Here is an 18375-nt window from a genome sequence, read left to right as displayed (position 1 = left end):
GGTACTTGCGCTAAAATTATGCAAGTTACCAGATCTTTACAAAAATATACCACTATGAGAAGTTCTATATTGCTGTAATAGAGCCATGTTTCTTAATCAGCCTTTAATCAAGTTTAATTAACTTAGATACACTGATCCTCAACACATTACAGGAATTCATTTTCATCCCAGAGGGAATTCCAAATATCCATATTTTGCAGCTATTTCCCTACTCCTTTATGGTACAATCTTTTTTTTCTTGGCCACGAATGACTAATGTGAGCAGATGGGTTAGTGAAAGAGGTTGAGAGGTTAATAACATTTCTGTACTTATAGCAAAATTATAATATTTCTCCCTTTCTGTAAACCACCATGAGATTTGGTGGTATAAAAATGCAGTTATCAATGTCAATCCATTTAAATTTAAAATCAATCATTTTAAATGAGCACTTGTGAAGTATGATCTTATAAAACATCTTATTTTATTTATTTACATATGTATAGCCTGCTTCTCCTTCAAGGAACCCAGAGCAGTGCACATGGTTATCTTTATCCTTACAACAACCCTGAGAGGTAGGTTAGCCTAGAGTCACTCAGTGAGTTTCATGGCTGAACAGGGATTTGAACTCAGTCTCCCAGGTCCTAGTCCAACATTCTAACCACTATATCACACTGGCTCTTATCATTTAATGGCTCAGCTTTACAGGCTTCTGTGCTAATAGTACTCTATGAAGTCTGTATGAACTTACAGTCCCAAGTTACATGTGGAACTGGTTGTGAATAAAATAAAATAAAATAAAATAAAATAAAATAAAATAAAAATATCCAAAAATACCATCTAGATTCAAAGAAAATTAGAGAAGTCCTGGAAATAATAAAGAAGCAAATAACAGCAGTGTCAAAGAAGATTAGCAAATACGAAGCCAGAATTACACAACACAGGCAGAATCTCCAATTCCAGTTGAACCAGAGACATTTCTACCAAAGCATAGAAGGAGAAACTGCAAGAAACATAGAAACACCAAATAAAGAAGAAACAGTGCAATTCTGGGGGAAACTATGGGACAATCCAATAGATTATTATAAAAAAGCAGGCTGGGTGAAAGAGGTCAAAAAATGTAGCCAACAAATGCAAGATCTAATAATAACACCAGAATTAATAAGAGAAAGAGCAAAGAAAATTAAAAATTGGACTGCACCTGGCGACGATGAACTGCATGGCTTTTGGCTTAAACACCTAATAAGCCTTCATAAACAACTATCAAAACAGTTCAATCACATTTTGCAGGGAGGTGATAGTGAACAATGGCTAACAACTGGGAAAACTCATCTCATCATGAAAGACCCAGCAAACGGTGCAGTTCCAAGTAATTATAGACTGATAACCTGCCTGCCAAACATGTTCAAATTATTTACTAGAATAATAGCAGATGAAGGAATGCAACACATTAACTAATAAGCAGCTTCCAGCTGAACAGAAAGGAAACTGCTCGAACACCAGAGGCACAAAAGGCCAGCTGCTGATTGACAAAAGGATTTTAGAAAATTGAAAGAGAAGAAAAACAAATCTAAGTGTTGCATGGATTGACTACAAGAAGGCCTTCGACTCATTGCCTCATACAATGTTTAGAAATCATAAAATGTTTAGTAACAACTGGTGTCACCAAAAACATTCAGATATTTATATGGGTGTGCATTTTGGAATTTTCTTGTTTCGATTTTTATCCGAATCAAAACACCCCTGTTTTGTTTTGTACCCAAATTTTCTGAATCCGATATCAGCCCTGTTTTGTTTTGTAGCCGAATTTTCCGAATCCGAATCGATTTGGATTTTTAAAAGGGGATTTTAAAAAATTCCCAAAAGTGATGCAAGCTCCTCCCCAAGCACTTTTTAAATATCTTGACGAGCTTTCTCTGGATTCCAGCAAATGTATCGCTTCAAATCAAGGGGAAAGGGATGACCCAGAGTGGAGTGTGGTGGGTGGTAGTGCCCAAAGGGGGCAAGGAAACTTCCAGAATAATCTCAAAAGAATTAGGAACATAGGAAACTGCCATATACTGAGTCAGACCATTGGTCTATCTAGCTGAGTATTGTCTTCACAGACTGGCAGCGGCTTCTCCAAGGTTGCAGGCAGGAATCTCTCTCAGCCCTATCTTGGAGAAGCCAGGGAGGGAACTTGAAACCTTCTGCTCTTCCCAGAGCGGCTTCATCCCCTGAGGGGAATATCTTGCAGAGCTTACACATCAAGTCTCCCATTCATATGCAACCAGGGCAGATCCTGCTTAGCTATGGAGACAAGTCATGCTCAACCAGAAGACCAGTTCTCCTCTCCATTGGGCAAAGGGCTGATCTTTTGTGAATTGTTGAAGTTTACGTGTCTTTTAAGATTTCTCCCACAGGGAATAATGGAGGTTTCAGCAGCCACATAATTCCACTTGGGGGGCACTGGGGTTTCCCAGAGCGAGGGGTTGTGTAGTGCACATAGGGTGCCAACCACCTCCATACCCACAAGCCCTGGGGTACTGGGTTTTGTGTTTCTGAGGTGTTCATTGTAGATTCTCTGGTAGTATATGAGATTTTCAGTGAAAAACAAGAATCCACTCTCATATGCTGCCAGAGAATCTAAACTCAGAACACCACAGAAACAACAGAACCCAGCACCCCATGGGTTAGCAACCCTTCCCCTGGCCAATGTGGGGTCAGTAAAGAGTGGCAAGAAGCAAAAGAGCCAACGGGGAACAAGGAGGGAATTATCAGCAGGTCAGCCCATGATTTAGGTCACTGATCAGAAGGCTGGAAGGGTGGGAAATTCAAAGAGATGTCAAACACAAAATGGAGACTGACTCAGAGATCACCACAAAATGGAGGTCCGAAACAACAAAACATTTTGTAGCCGAAACAGGGACATTTTGTTTTGTATGCAAAACTTTTGGATCTGGAAAATGAGTGTTTTGTTTTGTCTACAAAACACCCAAAACAGGCTGTTTTGGGTACAAAACGTTTTGTATCTGAAACGTTTCACACATCCCTAGATATTTATTTTAAAAAGCAATGAGCATGTGGAGTACACAGTTAACAATCAATGGCGAGAAACTAGGGACCGGGTCTCACGATCAGTGAGACCCGGTTTTTACTAGGGATGTGCAAAAAATTTCGGACACAGAACGATCTGTGCCCGAAATGAACAATTTAGGGTGATTCGGGGCTGAACCGAATCACCCCCGATGTCCAACGATATTTTTCGGGCATGAGCCGAATCACCCGAATTCCGGACCTGAAAAATTCGGGTGATTCGGTTCATGGTTGATTTTTGGCGATTTTTTGAAGTTTTAGTGACTTTGGGGCAGTTCGGGGGCATAGCATGGGATCTGGGCAAAAGAAGTGGGGTGGGGTGGTAGTGCCTAATGGGTGCAGGCTACCACCCCAATTTCAGGGGGTTTGGACAAAGGGGTGATTTTTTGAGAATTTTTGAAGTTTTAGTGACTTTGGGGCAGTTTGGGGGCAGAAAGTGGATCTGCCCCAAAAGAGTGGGGTGGGGTGGTAGTGCCTAATGGGTGGAGGCTACCACCCCCATTTCAGGGGGATTGGGCAGAGGGCTGATTTTTTGGGAATATTTGAAGTTTGGGCGTCTTTGGGGCAGATTGGGGGCAGAAAGTGGATCTGCCCCAAAGGAGTGGGGTGGGCTGGTAGATAGTGCCTAATGGGTGGAGGCTACCACCCATCCCCAATTTAAGAGTGATTGGGCAGAGGGGTGAATTTTGGTGAATTTATTTTTATGAGGTTTGTCTTCATAAGGTGAAGTGTGCTAAATTGATTACTTCCTCATATTATTCATAGTAATTGAGGTGTGAAAAAGTGAAAGTGGGGTCATGAGAGTTGTTTAATTGAAAAAAAAATCTCATTTGCTATGATAGAATGAGAATTCACACCTCAGAAAAAACTTCTGAGGTGTGAATTCTCATTCTATCATAGCAAATGAGATTTTTTTTCAATTAGACAACTCTCATGACCCCACTTTCACTTTTTCACACTCTCTATTACTATGAATAATATGAGGAAGTAATCAATTTAGCACACTTCACCTTATGAAGACAAACCTCATAAAAATAAATTCACCAAAATTGACCCCTCTGCCCAAGCACTCTTAAATTGGGGATGGGTGGTAGCCTTCACCCATTAGGCACTATCTACCAGCCCACCCCACTCCTTTGGGGCAGATCCACTTTCTGCCCCCAATCTGCCCCAAAGACGCCCAAACTTCAAATATTCCCAAAAAATTAGCCCTCTGCCCAATACCCATGAAATTGGGGTGGTAGCCTCCACCCATTAGGCATTACCACCCCACCCCACTCTTTTGGGGCAGATCCACTTTCTGCCCCCAAACTGCCCCAAAGTCACTAAAACTTCAAAAATTCTCAAAAAATCACCCCTTTGTCCAAACCCCCTGAAATTGGGGTGGTAGCCTCCAACCATAAGGCACTACCACCCCACCCCACTATTCTGCCCCAGGCCCCACTTTCTGCCCTAATCTGCCCCAAAGACATGAAAATTTCAGAAATTTACCAAAAATCAGCCCTTTGCCCAATCCCCCTGAAATTGGGGTGGTAGCCCGCACCCATTAGGCACTACCACCCCACCCCACTCCTTTTGCCCAGATCCCATGCTATGCCCCCAATCTGCCCCAAAGACATGAAAATTTCAGAAATTCACCAAAAATCAGGACTTTGCCCAATCCCCCTGAAATTGGGGTGGTAGACTCTACCCATTGGACACTACCACGCCACCCCAAAATTTTGCCCCAGGGCCCCTTTTTACCCCCGAATCGATTCGGATTCGGATTAAATCCGAATCCGAACCGAATCAAGGGTGATTCGGGTGACCCAGATTCGGGCACAGAACAGAACAGGGGTGATTCGGTTCGGGTCCGAGCCAAATCACCCGAAAACCCGAATTGCACACCCCTAGTTTTTACTGGTGAGCGGGAAGAGCAGGCTAAGCGCGCTCTCCCCACTCACGAGCGGGCAGGGAGCCCTGGGTGGCAGGATTGGCCACCCAAACGATGGCTGGCTCCATGACAGAGCCAGTGGGGGGTGGGGGAGTGGGGGCAACGCGGCCCCCGCAAGCCCTGCGCAAGCGCGCAGGGCATACTGGGGAGACCCCCGGAGCTGGGAGACGGATTTTCACCTCCTGGCCGGGGGTCTACTCATGAGTAGGCGCAGTGCAAAGCCGTGCCGTGGCTACTCACAAGCCTAAAAAGCAGGTTTGCTGGAGTGCTCACTCCGCAAACCTGCTTTTTAGCCGGGGTTCTCAAGCGGGTTACCCGCTCAAGAACCACCAGGCTCAGCTGCGAGCCCAGTGTTTCTTACGACCAACAAAAGTCCTCTCCTAGCCTGATTTTTGTTGGTCGTGAGAATTGCCCCTCGGACAGGTTAGCATTAGAAGAGGTATTTTCCAAAGGGACTCACTATCCCCTCTGTTGTTTGTAATCGCCATGACTCCACTTTCACAAATACTAAACAAAACAGGCCTCGGATACCAAACATCTAAAACATCAAGTCAAATAAACCATCTGCTGTACATGGACGATCTGAAGCTGTATGGAAAGTCCCAGTCAGAAATCGAATCACTGCTAAACACTGTCCGTATATTCAGTAGCGATATAGCAATGGAGTTTGGACTAGACACAAGTGTGTTGCATTAATAATGAACAGAGGAAAAATAAGAAAAACAGAAGGAATAGAACTGCCCAATGGAAGCAAGATCAAGAACCTGGAAGAGAAAGAACATTACAAATACTTGGGCATTGTCCAGGCTGATAATATTGCACACACTGAAGTTAAAAGGAAAATTGGAAGTGAATACATCAGGAGAGTTAGAAAAATCCTCAAGTCCAAATTCAATGGCAGGAACACCATACAAGCCATAAACACCTGGGCTATATCTATTATCAGATACACTGCAGGAATAATAGAGTGGACCCAGGCAGAGCTAGAGATGCTAGATCATAGGACCAGGAAAATAATGACCATTAATCATGCTCTGCATCCCCACAGTGATGTAGATAGGCTATACCTCCCTTGCAGCTCAGGTGGAAGAGGAATGCTGCAAGTCCATCCAACAGTAGAGGAGGAGAAAAGAGGCCTTGAAGAATATATCAAGGACAGTGAAGAAGATGCACTTAAAATGGTCAATAACAAGAAACTATTCAACATCAATGAAACAAAGCAGGCCTACAAGAAGGAACAAGTCAAGAACCGAGCAGAAAAATGGAAAAATAAGCCACTGCATGGTCAATATTTGCACAATATAACTGGAAAATCAAACATCACCAAGACCTGGCAATGGCTTAAGAATGGCAACTTAGAAACTGAGGGTTTAATATTGGCTGCACAAGAATAGGCACTAAGAACAAATGCAATAAGAGCAAAAGTAGAAAAATCAACAACAAACAGCAAGTGCCGCCTTTGTAAAGAAGCAGATGAAACCGTGGACCACCTAATCAGCTGTTGTAAAAAGATCGCAAAGACTGACTACAAACAAAGGCGTGACAAGGTAGCTGGGATGATACACTAGAACATCTGCAAAAAATATAAGCGACCTGTAGCCAAAAATTGGTGGGACCATAAAATTGAAAAAGTTGTCGAAAATGAAGATGCAAAAGTATTATGGGACTTCCGACTACAAACAGATAAACATCTGCCACACAATACACAAAATATAACTATAGTCGAAAACAAAGAAAAACAAGTTAAAATAATACCAGGTGAATACCAGGTATTGAATACCAGGTGAATACCAGGCAGAATAGAAGAAAAAGAAACAGAAAAAACAACAAATTACAAAGATCTATAAATTGAAATTGAAAGGCTGTGGCATAAGACGACCAAAATAATCCCAGTAGTAATTGGCACCCTAGGTTCAATTCCAAAACAACTTGAAGAGCACCTCAGTGCCATAGGGGCCACAGAAATAACTATCAGCCAATTACAAAAAGCAACTTTACTGGGAGCAGCCTATATTCTACGATGATATCTATAATAATAATAACCATATTGATAATAAAATTCAGCCATCCCAGGTCCTTGGGAAGGACTCGATGTCTGGATAAAACAAACCAGTCAATAACACCTGTCTTGACTGTGTAAACAACAATAATAAAACAATTATTGAAGACTAGCAAATCGCCAGGGCCAGACAGCATCCAACCAAGGGTCATTAAAGTATTCAAATGTGAAATTGCCGACCTCCTTGCAAAAATATGCAACTTATCCCTACAATCAGGCTCTGTACTGGAGGACTGGAAAGCAGCGAATGTAACACCAATTTTCAAAAAAGGATCCAGGGGCGATCTGGGAAATTACAGGCTGGTTAGCTTAATGTCTGTTTTAGGCAATTTGATGGAAAGCATCCTCAAGGGAAAAAGTGTAAAGCACATAGAACAGGCCCTGCTGTGAGAGAACCAACATGGCTTCTGCAAAGGGAAATCTTGCCTCACCAGCCTTTTGGAGTTCTTTGAGAGTGTCAACAATTGTGTGGATAAAGGTGATCTGACATAGTATACCTGGACTTCCAAAAAGCTTTCGACAAAGTTCCTCATCAAAGACTCCTGAGGAAACTTAGCAGTCATGGGATAAGGGGACAAGTACATGTGTGGAATGCTAACTGGTTGAAGGACAGGAAAGACAGAGTAGGTATAAACAGAGAGTTTTCGCGATGAAGGGAAGTAAGAAGTGGGGTCCCCCCAGGGATCTGTACTCGAACCGGTGCATTTTAACTTATTCATAAATGATCTAGAAGTTGGGGTAAATAGTGAGGGGGCCAAATTTTGCAGATGATACCAAACTATTTAGGATAGTGAAATCCAAAACAGATTGTGAGATGCTCCAAAAGTATCTCTCCAAACTGGGTGAGTGGGCAACAAAATGGCAAATGCGGTTCAATGTTGGCAAGTGTAGTGATGCACATTGGGATGAAAAACCCCAACTTCAAGTATACGCTGATAGAATCTGAGCTGTCGGTGACTGACCAGGAGAGGGATCTTGGGGTCGTGGTGGACAGCTTGTTGAAAATGTTGACTCAATGTGCGGCAGCTGTGAAAAAGGCCAATTCCATGCTAGAGATCATTAGGAAGGGGATTGGAAAATATATTATAATGCTCTTATACAAAACTATGCTGCAGCCACACTTGGAGTACTGCATACAGTTCTGGTCACCACATCTAAAGAAGGACATATTAAAACTAGAAAAGGTGCAGAAGAGGGCAACCAAGATGATCGGGGCCTGGAGCACATTCTTTATGAGGCAAGGCTACAACACTTCGGACTTTTTAGTTTAGAAAAAAGACGACTGCGGGGAGACATGATAGAGGTCTGTAAAATCATGCATGGTGTGGAGAAAGTAGGTAGAGAGAAATTTTTCTCCCTCTCACAAAACACTAGAGCCAGGGAGCATCCTTTGAAATTGATTTCCAGGAAATTTAGGACCAACAAACAGAAGTACTTTTTCACACAACACATAATCAACTTGTGAAATTATCTGCCACAAGATGTAGTGACAACCAACAACCTGGAAGGCTATAAGAAGGGTTTGGATAACTTCATGGAGGAGAGGTCTATCAATGGCTACTAGTTGGAGGGCTTTAGGCCACCTCCAGCCTCAGAGGCAGGATGCCTCTGAATACCAGTTGCAGGGGAGTAACTGCAGGAGATTGGGCATGCCCTCTACTCCTGCCTGTAGCTTCCAGTGGCATCTGGTAGATCACTGTGTGAAACAGGATGCTGGACTAGATGGGTCATGGGCTTGATCCAGCAGGGCTGTTCTTTTGTTCTAATGCCAGGATAAGGATATGCTATAAGCCTTCCTCTTAACATGTTAGAGTTTCATATGTAAAACACTGCTGACAGAGGAGAGCATATCAAATATCAAATCCCTATCTTGTGTCTGAAATGGTACAGTCCAGGAAGAACGGAACATTTTTCTCTGAGTTTGAATCGGCCAAGTCTACAATTATGCAACTGATTACATGTTGGCTGACTTCCCAACGTAGAATGCCAAACAGGATGCTGAAATGGGCTCTTTATATAATATACTCACAATAGGTTACTTGGATAAAAATCTATAAACATATGATATTGCCTTACAATCAAACTGTTGGTCTAATTCTGTAGTCTGTTCCAATTGGCTATAACTCTTGAAGGTTTTCAGCAGAGAACTTTTCCAACTCTGCTACTTGAGATCCCTTTTTAAATTAGGGCTTGAACTCTGAACGGTCCTGCGTGTGCTCTGTCACTGAACGTTAGCCTTTACAAACTACAATCTACAAATTGACTTCAAGATTTTTCTGTTGCCTCTGCTTTTTAGCAGAGGGTGGATACATTGCAACCTATACTGTACCAGCACTATAAAGTGTCCTATGATATACTAATACCACAATAGCATATTCAAGTGTCTATACACACACACACACACACACACACACACACACACACACACACTTACTTTAAAATTTAAACAAGCTAGCTCATAATATCTAGTCTTTGGATTTCATTGAAGCCTGGTTCAGACATCACACTGACCAATGACCAAGCTGGTGATCAACAACACTCCATCAGTGCACATACTCCTTCCTCTTTTCATATGTGTGGCCCCCTTATGTCGATCCCTGGTTTGCTGAGCATTATGTAGGGTAGACTATGAGGCTATGAGATGGAATCCAGATAAAATGGAGATACTTATTGTGTGGGGTCGGAATTCGGAAGACGATCTTGATCTGCCAGTTCTGGATGGAGTCATGCTTCCCCAGAAGGAACAGGTGTGCAGTCTGGGGGTGCCTCTGGATCCAAATCTCTCCCTGGTATCCCAGGTTGAAGCAGTGATCAGAGATGCTTTTTATCAGCTTTGGCCGATATGCCAGCTGCGTCCGTTTCTTGAGATAAACAACCTCAAAATGGTGATACGTATGCTGGTAACCTCCAGATTCTATGTGGGGCTACCTTTGTACATCATCTGGAAACTACAGTTGGTAGCCCTGTCTGTAAAGCCTCCTGCTGAAATAAGAGCCTCCCCATTTCTGACAACTTTTATGAAGGCAGTTAAGACACATTTGTTCACCCAGGATTTTAATTAGATTCACAGTTTTTAATAGTTTTAACACTGTATTAAATTTTTAATGTTTTAACATTTTAATTGTGTTTTAATTCGTATTTTATTATGAACTGCTCAGAGACCTAAGTTTTGAGTGGTATACAAATGTGTTAAATAAACATATAAACAAATAAATAGTAATTTAAATTGTGATTTAAATCATTAAAATTGATCTGTCCTTCTGTCAGAGGCATATCTAGATGCAGACCTCGGGGACCAGGTCTGTGGCCTCCTGGGGGGCCTCTGAATAATCAGGGGCTTCCCCAGAGCCCTGCTGCACCACCCATCCCTGCCCCGCAGCTGCCCTGCGCCAATATTTGCCATCTTCACTGCCAGGGTGGGTGGGAGGTGGGGTTGAGCGGTAAGCAGAGCAGGCCTCCCCCCACGGTGCAGCGGCCTGTCTGGCGGGCACACCTGCGCAGTGTGAATATGGAACATCTCATGTCGTGACGTCACCAGCATGTGACATTCCATATTCACACTGAGCAGATGCGCCCCTCCAGACAGGCCACCATGTGGGGGGCAGGAGGCCTGCTCTGCTCGCCGCTCACCCCACCCCCCTGGTGGTGAAGATGGCAGATATCGGCACAGCGGCGCAGCTCAGCCCCCTGATCATTTGGAGCCCCCCTCCCTGGGGACAGGAGCAGTGGTGGGGTGGGTGAAGGTAGTTATTTTAAAAAGTTAAGAGGGATCTCGCGGCAGGCGCAGGGGCGGTGCAGGGGGAGGCCCTCCAAAGCCCTTCAAGTCTAGGCTGCTTTTGGACCTAGGTGCACCCTTGCCTTCTGTAAAGTGATTCAAATTGTTAAATTTGAATTAATTGAATTGAATTAATTGTTAAATTTGAATTAAATCATGATTTAAATCAATTTGATTTATATCAAATCAATCCTGGCCTAGAGTGCCTATCCCCAGGGGGAATTCCCCCAATGCACCATCCTCAGAATGCGGTGCATTATGGGATTTCCAGAGGCTGGGACGCATCATCCCAGCCCTCCAGAGCTCAATTGTCTGGGAGCACGGTCCGCACTCCCAATGCACTTTTGCTCATCATCTGAGGGGAAATCAGGTTCACGTAGCACCCCACCCCCCATCCACCAGGTAGGTCATGTGAATAGCTCCTACGGGTAGCACTCAACAGAGTTGCCTCCACTGCGGTTTGTAGACCGACTTCAAACCTTGGTTTCAGATCCTGATTTCAAGACAGTTCATCTTTAGTGCTGAAGAGTTTGCCCAGTTTAGATGTCATGGCAAATGAACAAACTGGAAAAGAGAGGAAGGAATCTGTACAGGGGAGAAGACAGGTGACTGCATGAGCCATGGTATGTGCCAAATCAACCAGTCTATGGTTTGAAGGAGAGGAATGTGAAGGATCTCTGCTTCAGTTCTATAAATGTTTATACAGATTACTTTAATTTATGCAACAAATAAATTTTCCTTGTGACCTTCGCAGCAGTGGTTTGTTTGGGTGTTTTGGCTTGTTTGTTTTTGCTCCCGCTCATTTGGACGAGGCTTTTCTGCATATTGCTCTATAACTGCGAGTTCAATTCAATTCAATTCAATTCAATTCAATTCATGAGTATTTGCTTCTATGAGTATTACAAAAATCTGCACTCAGGCACCAAGTTCATTATACAGCTCTGAATAAATAAAGCCAGTAAGGGAGGTGGAAACTGATATCAAAATGGAGAACTCGTGAAGTGATAAGGAAATAAATCCTTCATCTGTTTGCTAGTCAAGCATAAGTACACTGGTTCAAAAGCTAAAGCAACCACTACAAACTGAAAATATGTAAAGGTAATTTCTGAAGGGATGGAAGTAACCGACAAATGCAGTTTCTGTACTGACAGAAGTGTTTCTAAAACAAGGCTTATCCCGGAGAAGGGAATACAGTGAAACAGAAAGTTATCTATTTCACACCAGCATAAGCAGGGAACTAAAGATTCCCTGTGTATATAATCTTCTTTCAGTAATTTTACCCAGGAAACAAAGGAGGAATCAGAGTTTAAAGGGAATCTCTCAATATGTGTTCATACAAAAGTCCACACTAGCCAAAATTTGTTCATTGGCATTTCCATATTATAAGATTCACTTTCAAAAGTAAATGTAGTGCTGTATCAACACTACTACTATTTCTAGTTTTTAAATATCTGAACATTTTGGGTAGGCAAGATGGATAAGCTTGTACCATGCATATTTTAACAGGCATTTGTGATGTCCCTGAGTTGACCATTACACAGACAAAAAGCTGGAATGGAATAAAAGAATGTCTTGCATGAACCCACATTGTTGTGATGCAAATTTGTCTAGTATCAGTGCCCTCAAGATCAACCTGGAACCCATAGTTTTTGAAAAGGTTAATCCTTATTCCTGAATATGACAGCTCCAAAGAATATAACAGATATTTTTATTTTAGAACTCCATTGAGCATAATGAAAAGGATATCCTTTATCTCAGGCACTTCACTTTCAGAGCCAGCACTGATCCCAATCATTACAGTGCGAAGACCCTTTTTTGGTTGACTTTGCCTCCACACTGCTAAGAGCCGTAGACTAGGACGTCGCTCATTCAGTTTTTAAAACTGCTGCGAACTCAAGAGGTAGTCTTAGGCAAGTCACCAAGTTTCAGTCTTCCATTTGCAATATAATAATAATAAGGAGATAATGTATGGAAAAGACTCTGAATATTGAAAATGCACTACATATACTTATGTTGTTGGATATAATGGGCAACATCCAGTCTAGCTTAGGCATGATGAAGTATCATTGATATCAATGAGATAAGTTAGTCTAGGGCCAGGTCCCAACATAGGGGGAGGGAATAGACTTCACTAAACCCCAACAGTGCCCACTTTTCTCGGGGGGGGGACTCATTGCTTATCCCCAACACTCTTCGCTCCATGGGGGGCGGGGAGACTCACCACTCACGCCCAGCAATGCCCTCCACTCGATGTGGGGCGGGGGGAAGCTCTGCCTTGCTTGCTCACTTCTCTTGGTCATGTCTGTCTGTCTGGCCCAGGCAAACAATGGACCTACAATACCAGAAGGAAAAGGGAGCAAACTACTGCCTTGGTCCCTACCACTGCCTTGGTTTTTCACTTCTCTTGGTCACATCCATCCATCGTCTGGCAGTCAGGAGTCACACTTAAATTTCTAGGAGCCATAGTGAGCTGGTGCCTGGGAATTGTCAAGCCCTGAGTTAGTCATGACTACTTGTTCTACCTGATGAATGGCAAGCCTGCAGGCAGTGCAGGGTAGGAAAGAGAAGAGCAAATGGACCGCCAGAAAGTAGAGGCAGCCATGCCTCCTTTGGTGCCCCCTCCTGCTCATTTAGGCGAGGCTTTCCTGCATATTGCTCTATAACTGCAAGTTCAATTCAACACAATTCATTATGGTCAACAACTGGCATTAAATACACATCACGTTAGTTACACATCATACATTAAAATCTAAAATGAACAAACAAACATTGAAATGCTATGAAATCCCACAACACTTTCCAAAATTAAGCACCACCAGCTATTTTCACCAGAACACTCCAAAAGCACCTTTCAGTCCCTGCTGCCCTATTTGTGTGCACACCAGAACACTGCTCATATAATGTGATTTAAAGAAAAGTTACTTTGGAATCTGTCTTCTGGCCAGTGTAGAAATATTTGAACTGGTTACAGATAAGGGTACTCAACAACGTCTTCCTACAAAATATTTGCAGGCAGAAATGATTCAAGGTTCGGTCTGAAAATGTATTATGTTGAAATATATTTTGACTTGTATCTATATATTTTTCTGGATCTGCCACACACAACCTCGAGAGAAGATAGGTGTTTGAGGAATTGTTTCTTCGTTCTCTCCCCCACGCCGCCCACACCACGGTTTTCTCATGGAAACCTGGGCGGGGGGAGGCGGGAATCACACCAGTCCGCCGTACCTGACTGAACTGTGACTGCCACCTGTGTGCGCCTCAGATAAAGTGAGGGCGCCCCCCAACGCTCATCGTGGGAGTGGCGGCCAGAGTGACCCGGCTGCTGCTGTTTATCTGTGTCACTGTGTCAGGCGGGCGCTGTCTGCGTGGCTTACCTGAGGTGCCTGTACTCGGGGTGGCGGGCGCGCGCGGCTAGGGCGCGCCAGATGCTGCTGCTGTCCGCGGTGGCGACCTGTGCGCGCGGGCTGCTGTTGCCGCTAGCGCCCCTTTCGAGCAGGATTCGGCCACTTTCCCTGGGGCTGCTGTTGCTCTTCCACTCGCGCCAATGGCCGGGCAAAGTCTCCCCTGCGCACGCCAAAGCACCAGGGGAATGGAGGTCCTCCGCTTCTTCTCTTGTGGGGCTGCTAGTGCCGTTGCTGCTGCTGCTGATTCTCCTCCTCCTCCGGCTGTATCTCATGGTGTGAGGGGACGCCGCATGCCGGGCTCCTGCTTCCCCTCAGCGCCAGCACAGCCTCGCGCCTGGCGGGAAATGAGGCTCCGAAGCGGGGACGCAGAAGCAGCCACGAGCCTCCTGAGAAGGAAAAGCCAGGAGACCGAGAGTGGCGGAGCCGCTGCAGGCACCGGCTTCTCCTGGGGCATGAAGTTGCAAGCACACCGGTTGCAGCAGGGGCTTCTTGGCTTGAGAGTTGCTGCCCCGGGGGCGAGAGGGGAGCATCATCCTCCTAAGCACTGCCTCATCTGCCCCCACCCCGAGTCGGGTGGGAGAGCTGTTGGGGCGCAGTGTGGCGCCGCCCGGCTCCCCTCAGACCATCGGGGGAGCCTCTCGCTCTCTCGCCTGTGTCTCCAGCGGGAATAGGAAGTGTGTGGCTCCCAATTTGGTAGGGCGGGGGAGGCTGGAGCAGGGGAGGTTCCTCCTGCTATTGCTGCTGCTGCAGCTTGGTGGAAATAAGCAGGGATCTCTTGCAAAGCGGAGCTGGAGCTGCTGGTATGCGAGCGGGGCGGTGAAATGGGTCAGAGATGAAAAGGGACTCTCGGATCGCCGCCTCCTGTCCTCCCCACCCCTCCCTCGGCCTTTCGGGAAAAAGGGTGGTCTTAGCTTTTGGGGAGGAAAAGGTTAGGGAGGGACAAAGCTGCAGCGCGCGGGCGGGGGGGGGGCACGCGGGAAGCTCCCTCCCCTTGTTTTTGCACAAGTGCAGGGAATGTTCCACTGACCTACATATTCTTCCAAACATACGTGACCTTTCCTCCTCCCTTCTCTTTGGCTGGGAGGAGACAAGGGACGATCTAAAAAGAAACCGAGAATTTGGATATGGGTTTGAGAGAGATCTTTAAAAAGATGGGTTAAGTATAATGAAGAACAAATTATACTTTGTTTATAGATTCAATGTGCATTGCAAACGGAATAAAGATCAAACAGGTAACAAATTGACCGTTGTAGAAAGCACTCCCTAATCCTGGTTATGTGTTATATAGGATGCGTTTTCACACTGGGGCTAGGTTCAAGTTTAGCAACCCATGTATTGCCCGCTTATGACATTGCCAGAATATCTGTTTCAAGAGTTTGTTTAGGTATCTATTGTTAATGCATATTGGAAATCTTTGTTTTGTTTCCAAGTGAGTGCCTTACTTTAATATCCCGCTGGCATATTTTTGAAGTTGTTGACCCAAATTTAAAGGGAAAATACTCAGATTGAGTCACAGATTTCCACATGGAAATTTTCACCACAGGTTCTCAAATACAAATCCAAAGGTTTCAGAACTTAGATTTTAGATATCTGAAGTGTAAATATTCGGAGTTAATATTTCTTTTACTGATCAGTTCTCTAATTTTGGTGACAAACCTCAAGCCAAAAGAGTTTTTGATACTCATATGAATAGTCTATTTAATCAATCAATCAATTAATTTAATTTATCATCTCACCTAAGAACTTGAAGTAGTGTACAAAAGATAAAAATATAATAACACATTAAAACAGTCATAACATAACAAAATATAAATTAAAATAACTATTAAAACATTGCTGTCTTAGGGAGTAAATATTCCTAATGAGAAGAAATGTTACTGAGCAACATACAACTAAGTTAGTATGTATGTATGTATGTATTTATTACATTTCTGTACCACCCTATCCATCCAAAGGCTCTGGGCAGTGACTATGCATTACTGAAATCAATCAGACAAGGTAGTCATGACTAACTTATTTTGATGGGGCTTATGCTACTTGTTTTAAAAAAAGAAATACACTTATGGGAGCTTATAACCTTATGGGAGGAGAGCTGGTCTTGTGGTAGCAAACATAAATTGTACCCTTTGCAAAGCAGAGTACACCCTGGTTTGCATTTGAATGAGAGGCTACATGTGTAAGCACCATAAGATATTCCTCTTAGGGAATGGGGCCGCTCTGGGAAGAGCATCTTCAAGTTCCCTCCCTGGCATCTCCAAGATAGGGCTGAGAGAGACTCCTGCCTGAAACCTTGAAGAAACCACTGCTATTCTGTATAAACAATACTGAACTAGATGGACCAATCAATGGTCTGACTTGGTATAAGGCAGCTTCCTATATTCCTCTGTTCCTATTCTATTCTAAATAATGGCAAAACTAATTTTTGAGAAAACTTCAAATCCTCACTTCTTGAATTTGCTAAACTCACCAGATTTAATGTGAAATTTATTTACAGTCTTGCTTTTAAAAAGGTTTATTCACATTTTTTAATTATTAGAACACAAAGCCTAAAGCAGTGTTCACTTTCCTCAATGTGAATTTTATTATTCTATATTATATATATATATATTGTATTATAAATCCCACTTCCCTCTTGTAATGCAGACCTAGCAAATGTAGAGAGTAAGAACCTACAAGAAAGAAGCAGCAGAAGAGAGGTACAGAAGAAAAGGTGAGGCAAGCTACAAAAGATACCAAGAGAATTGTGGGGATATGGATCAGAATTAAAAGAGCTCTAAAAATTCAGGTCAGCTATCACTGGGCAACATTCACACTAGTTAGTTATGACTAAGCACAATTAAAATGAATTAGACAAGTTAATCATGCCTAACTTAAATCCTATTAATTTAATTCTGTTTTAGTCATGAATAACTTAGTCTGGGTTCATCATGTCTACTAAAACTATTCATTTTTTACTTCCAGGTCTAGACGCTTTCCAGATTTTTGATGTATGGTGGTCTCAATGCTTTCTAGTGTTGAGTGGTAACACTTGTAGCTGGTTGTTATCTGCAAGCCTGTGGAACTGATGTGTTGGAGCTATGTTCAACCAGTTTTTATTAACAACTCTGTTTTTTATTAATATCTCAGAAACATGTACAAACAAAGAATGAATGAATACCTGAACAATTGACACCAAAGATGTGGTAATAAGCTTCATTACTCTAAACAGCAGACTGTGGTTAACACACATGCAGCTCTAATCTCACCAACATCACCACAGACACCACACCCTTGGTCAGACTGGCTCAAGGGGTATTTCCACAAGAGACTCTATAGTGAATGTCTGTATTTACAACCATGTCTTTAAACTGGCAAGTGTTCACAAATCAAGCTGAGTATTCCATAGAAATCTGCAAGGTTCTTCACTCCTGGAGGCATAAGTAGTAACTCCTTGTTTAGTTATGCGATGCCACACTATCAATTACAGCAAAACATTTTCACAGAACTCTTTGGGGTGGGGTGGTGGTGGTGGTAGAATAGACTGGTCTCTTTATTTAACATGTGCATTATGTTTTGTCTAATACTCCTTTTGAAAACTAGCCAATGTACAATATATGGAAGCATTCCAGATCCTAAGAGAAGACGCTGTTTAATGTTAGGTTTGTAACACAAATGAACAGGGAGGAGGGTGTTTTTTTTTGTTTTTTGTTTTGTTTTTTTAAAGAATATCAAGAGAATTTGGAATATCCAGGTGTAATTATTTCTGTCTCCAGTTTGAAAGTATAGGTACCCTTGTTATCATTTTTATTTCCTGTCAAGCACACTTTGCCGTTTTTAAAAAATACAGGCTTTTAAATCAGTATTTAAAAACAAAAATCTCTTTTCCTCTGGCTCTGTCTCAGCATTGTTTTGCCTATGGAACTGGCAAATAGTGGTTACATTATATTTTGCAAGCTTAAAATGCCTGAAGAAATAAAGTATGCAATACAACAGAAATGGGATAAAAGTATGAGGTTTGGTTTTGTCTCTAGTGACATTTCTGTGTTATACAAACACGGTAAAATGTAATTTCTACTAACTTTGTTAAATAAATAAGTGGCATACCTCTCTAAGGAAAGCATTCTACAAATGGAATGCCACTATAGAAAAGGCCCTCTCGTGGGTCCTCAC

The 18375-nt window shown here is 43.1% G+C and overlaps 1 protein-coding gene and 1 long non-coding RNA gene across 10 annotated transcripts in view; one reads left to right on the top strand and one right to left on the bottom strand.

Moving 5' to 3' along the window:
• The window catches only part of NPAS2 (neuronal PAS domain protein 2), a 127310-nt gene extending 112327 nt beyond the window's left edge, over positions 1 to 14983 (bottom strand). For 4 of the 8 annotated variants that reach the window (XM_053311573.1, XM_053311574.1, XM_053311575.1 and 1 more), the window contains exon 1: positions 14197 to 14983. In XM_053311573.1, coding sequence (XP_053167548.1) covers positions 14197 to 14498 — 302 coding nt within the window. In that variant the 5' untranslated portion in view covers positions 14499 to 14983. The remainder of the gene's footprint in view (positions 1 to 14196) is intronic. The other 4 variants (XM_053311577.1, XM_053311578.1, XM_053311581.1 and 1 more) reach the window with 2 other exon arrangements.
• Positions 14984 to 15104: 121 nt separating this feature from the next.
• On the top strand, positions 15105 to 18166 carry LOC128351769 (uncharacterized). 2 transcript variants are annotated; one of them, XR_008320027.1, is made up of 3 exons: positions 15105 to 15458; positions 16870 to 16936; positions 17188 to 18166. It is a non-coding gene; the product is annotated as an uncharacterized LOC128351769 (long non-coding RNA). The 2 variants fall into 2 exon arrangements; XR_008320026.1 differs by having other exon boundaries at positions 16870 to 17011.
• Positions 18167 to 18375: the final 209 nt, after the last annotated feature.

This window comes from Hemicordylus capensis, chromosome 3 (assembly GCF_027244095.1).
Source record: "Hemicordylus capensis ecotype Gifberg chromosome 3, rHemCap1.1.pri, whole genome shotgun sequence".
Taxonomy (NCBI): Eukaryota; Metazoa; Chordata; class Lepidosauria; order Squamata; family Cordylidae; genus Hemicordylus; species Hemicordylus capensis.
The sequence above is the reverse complement of the archived record's forward strand: the minus strand, read 5'-3'. Positions and strand labels throughout refer to the sequence as shown.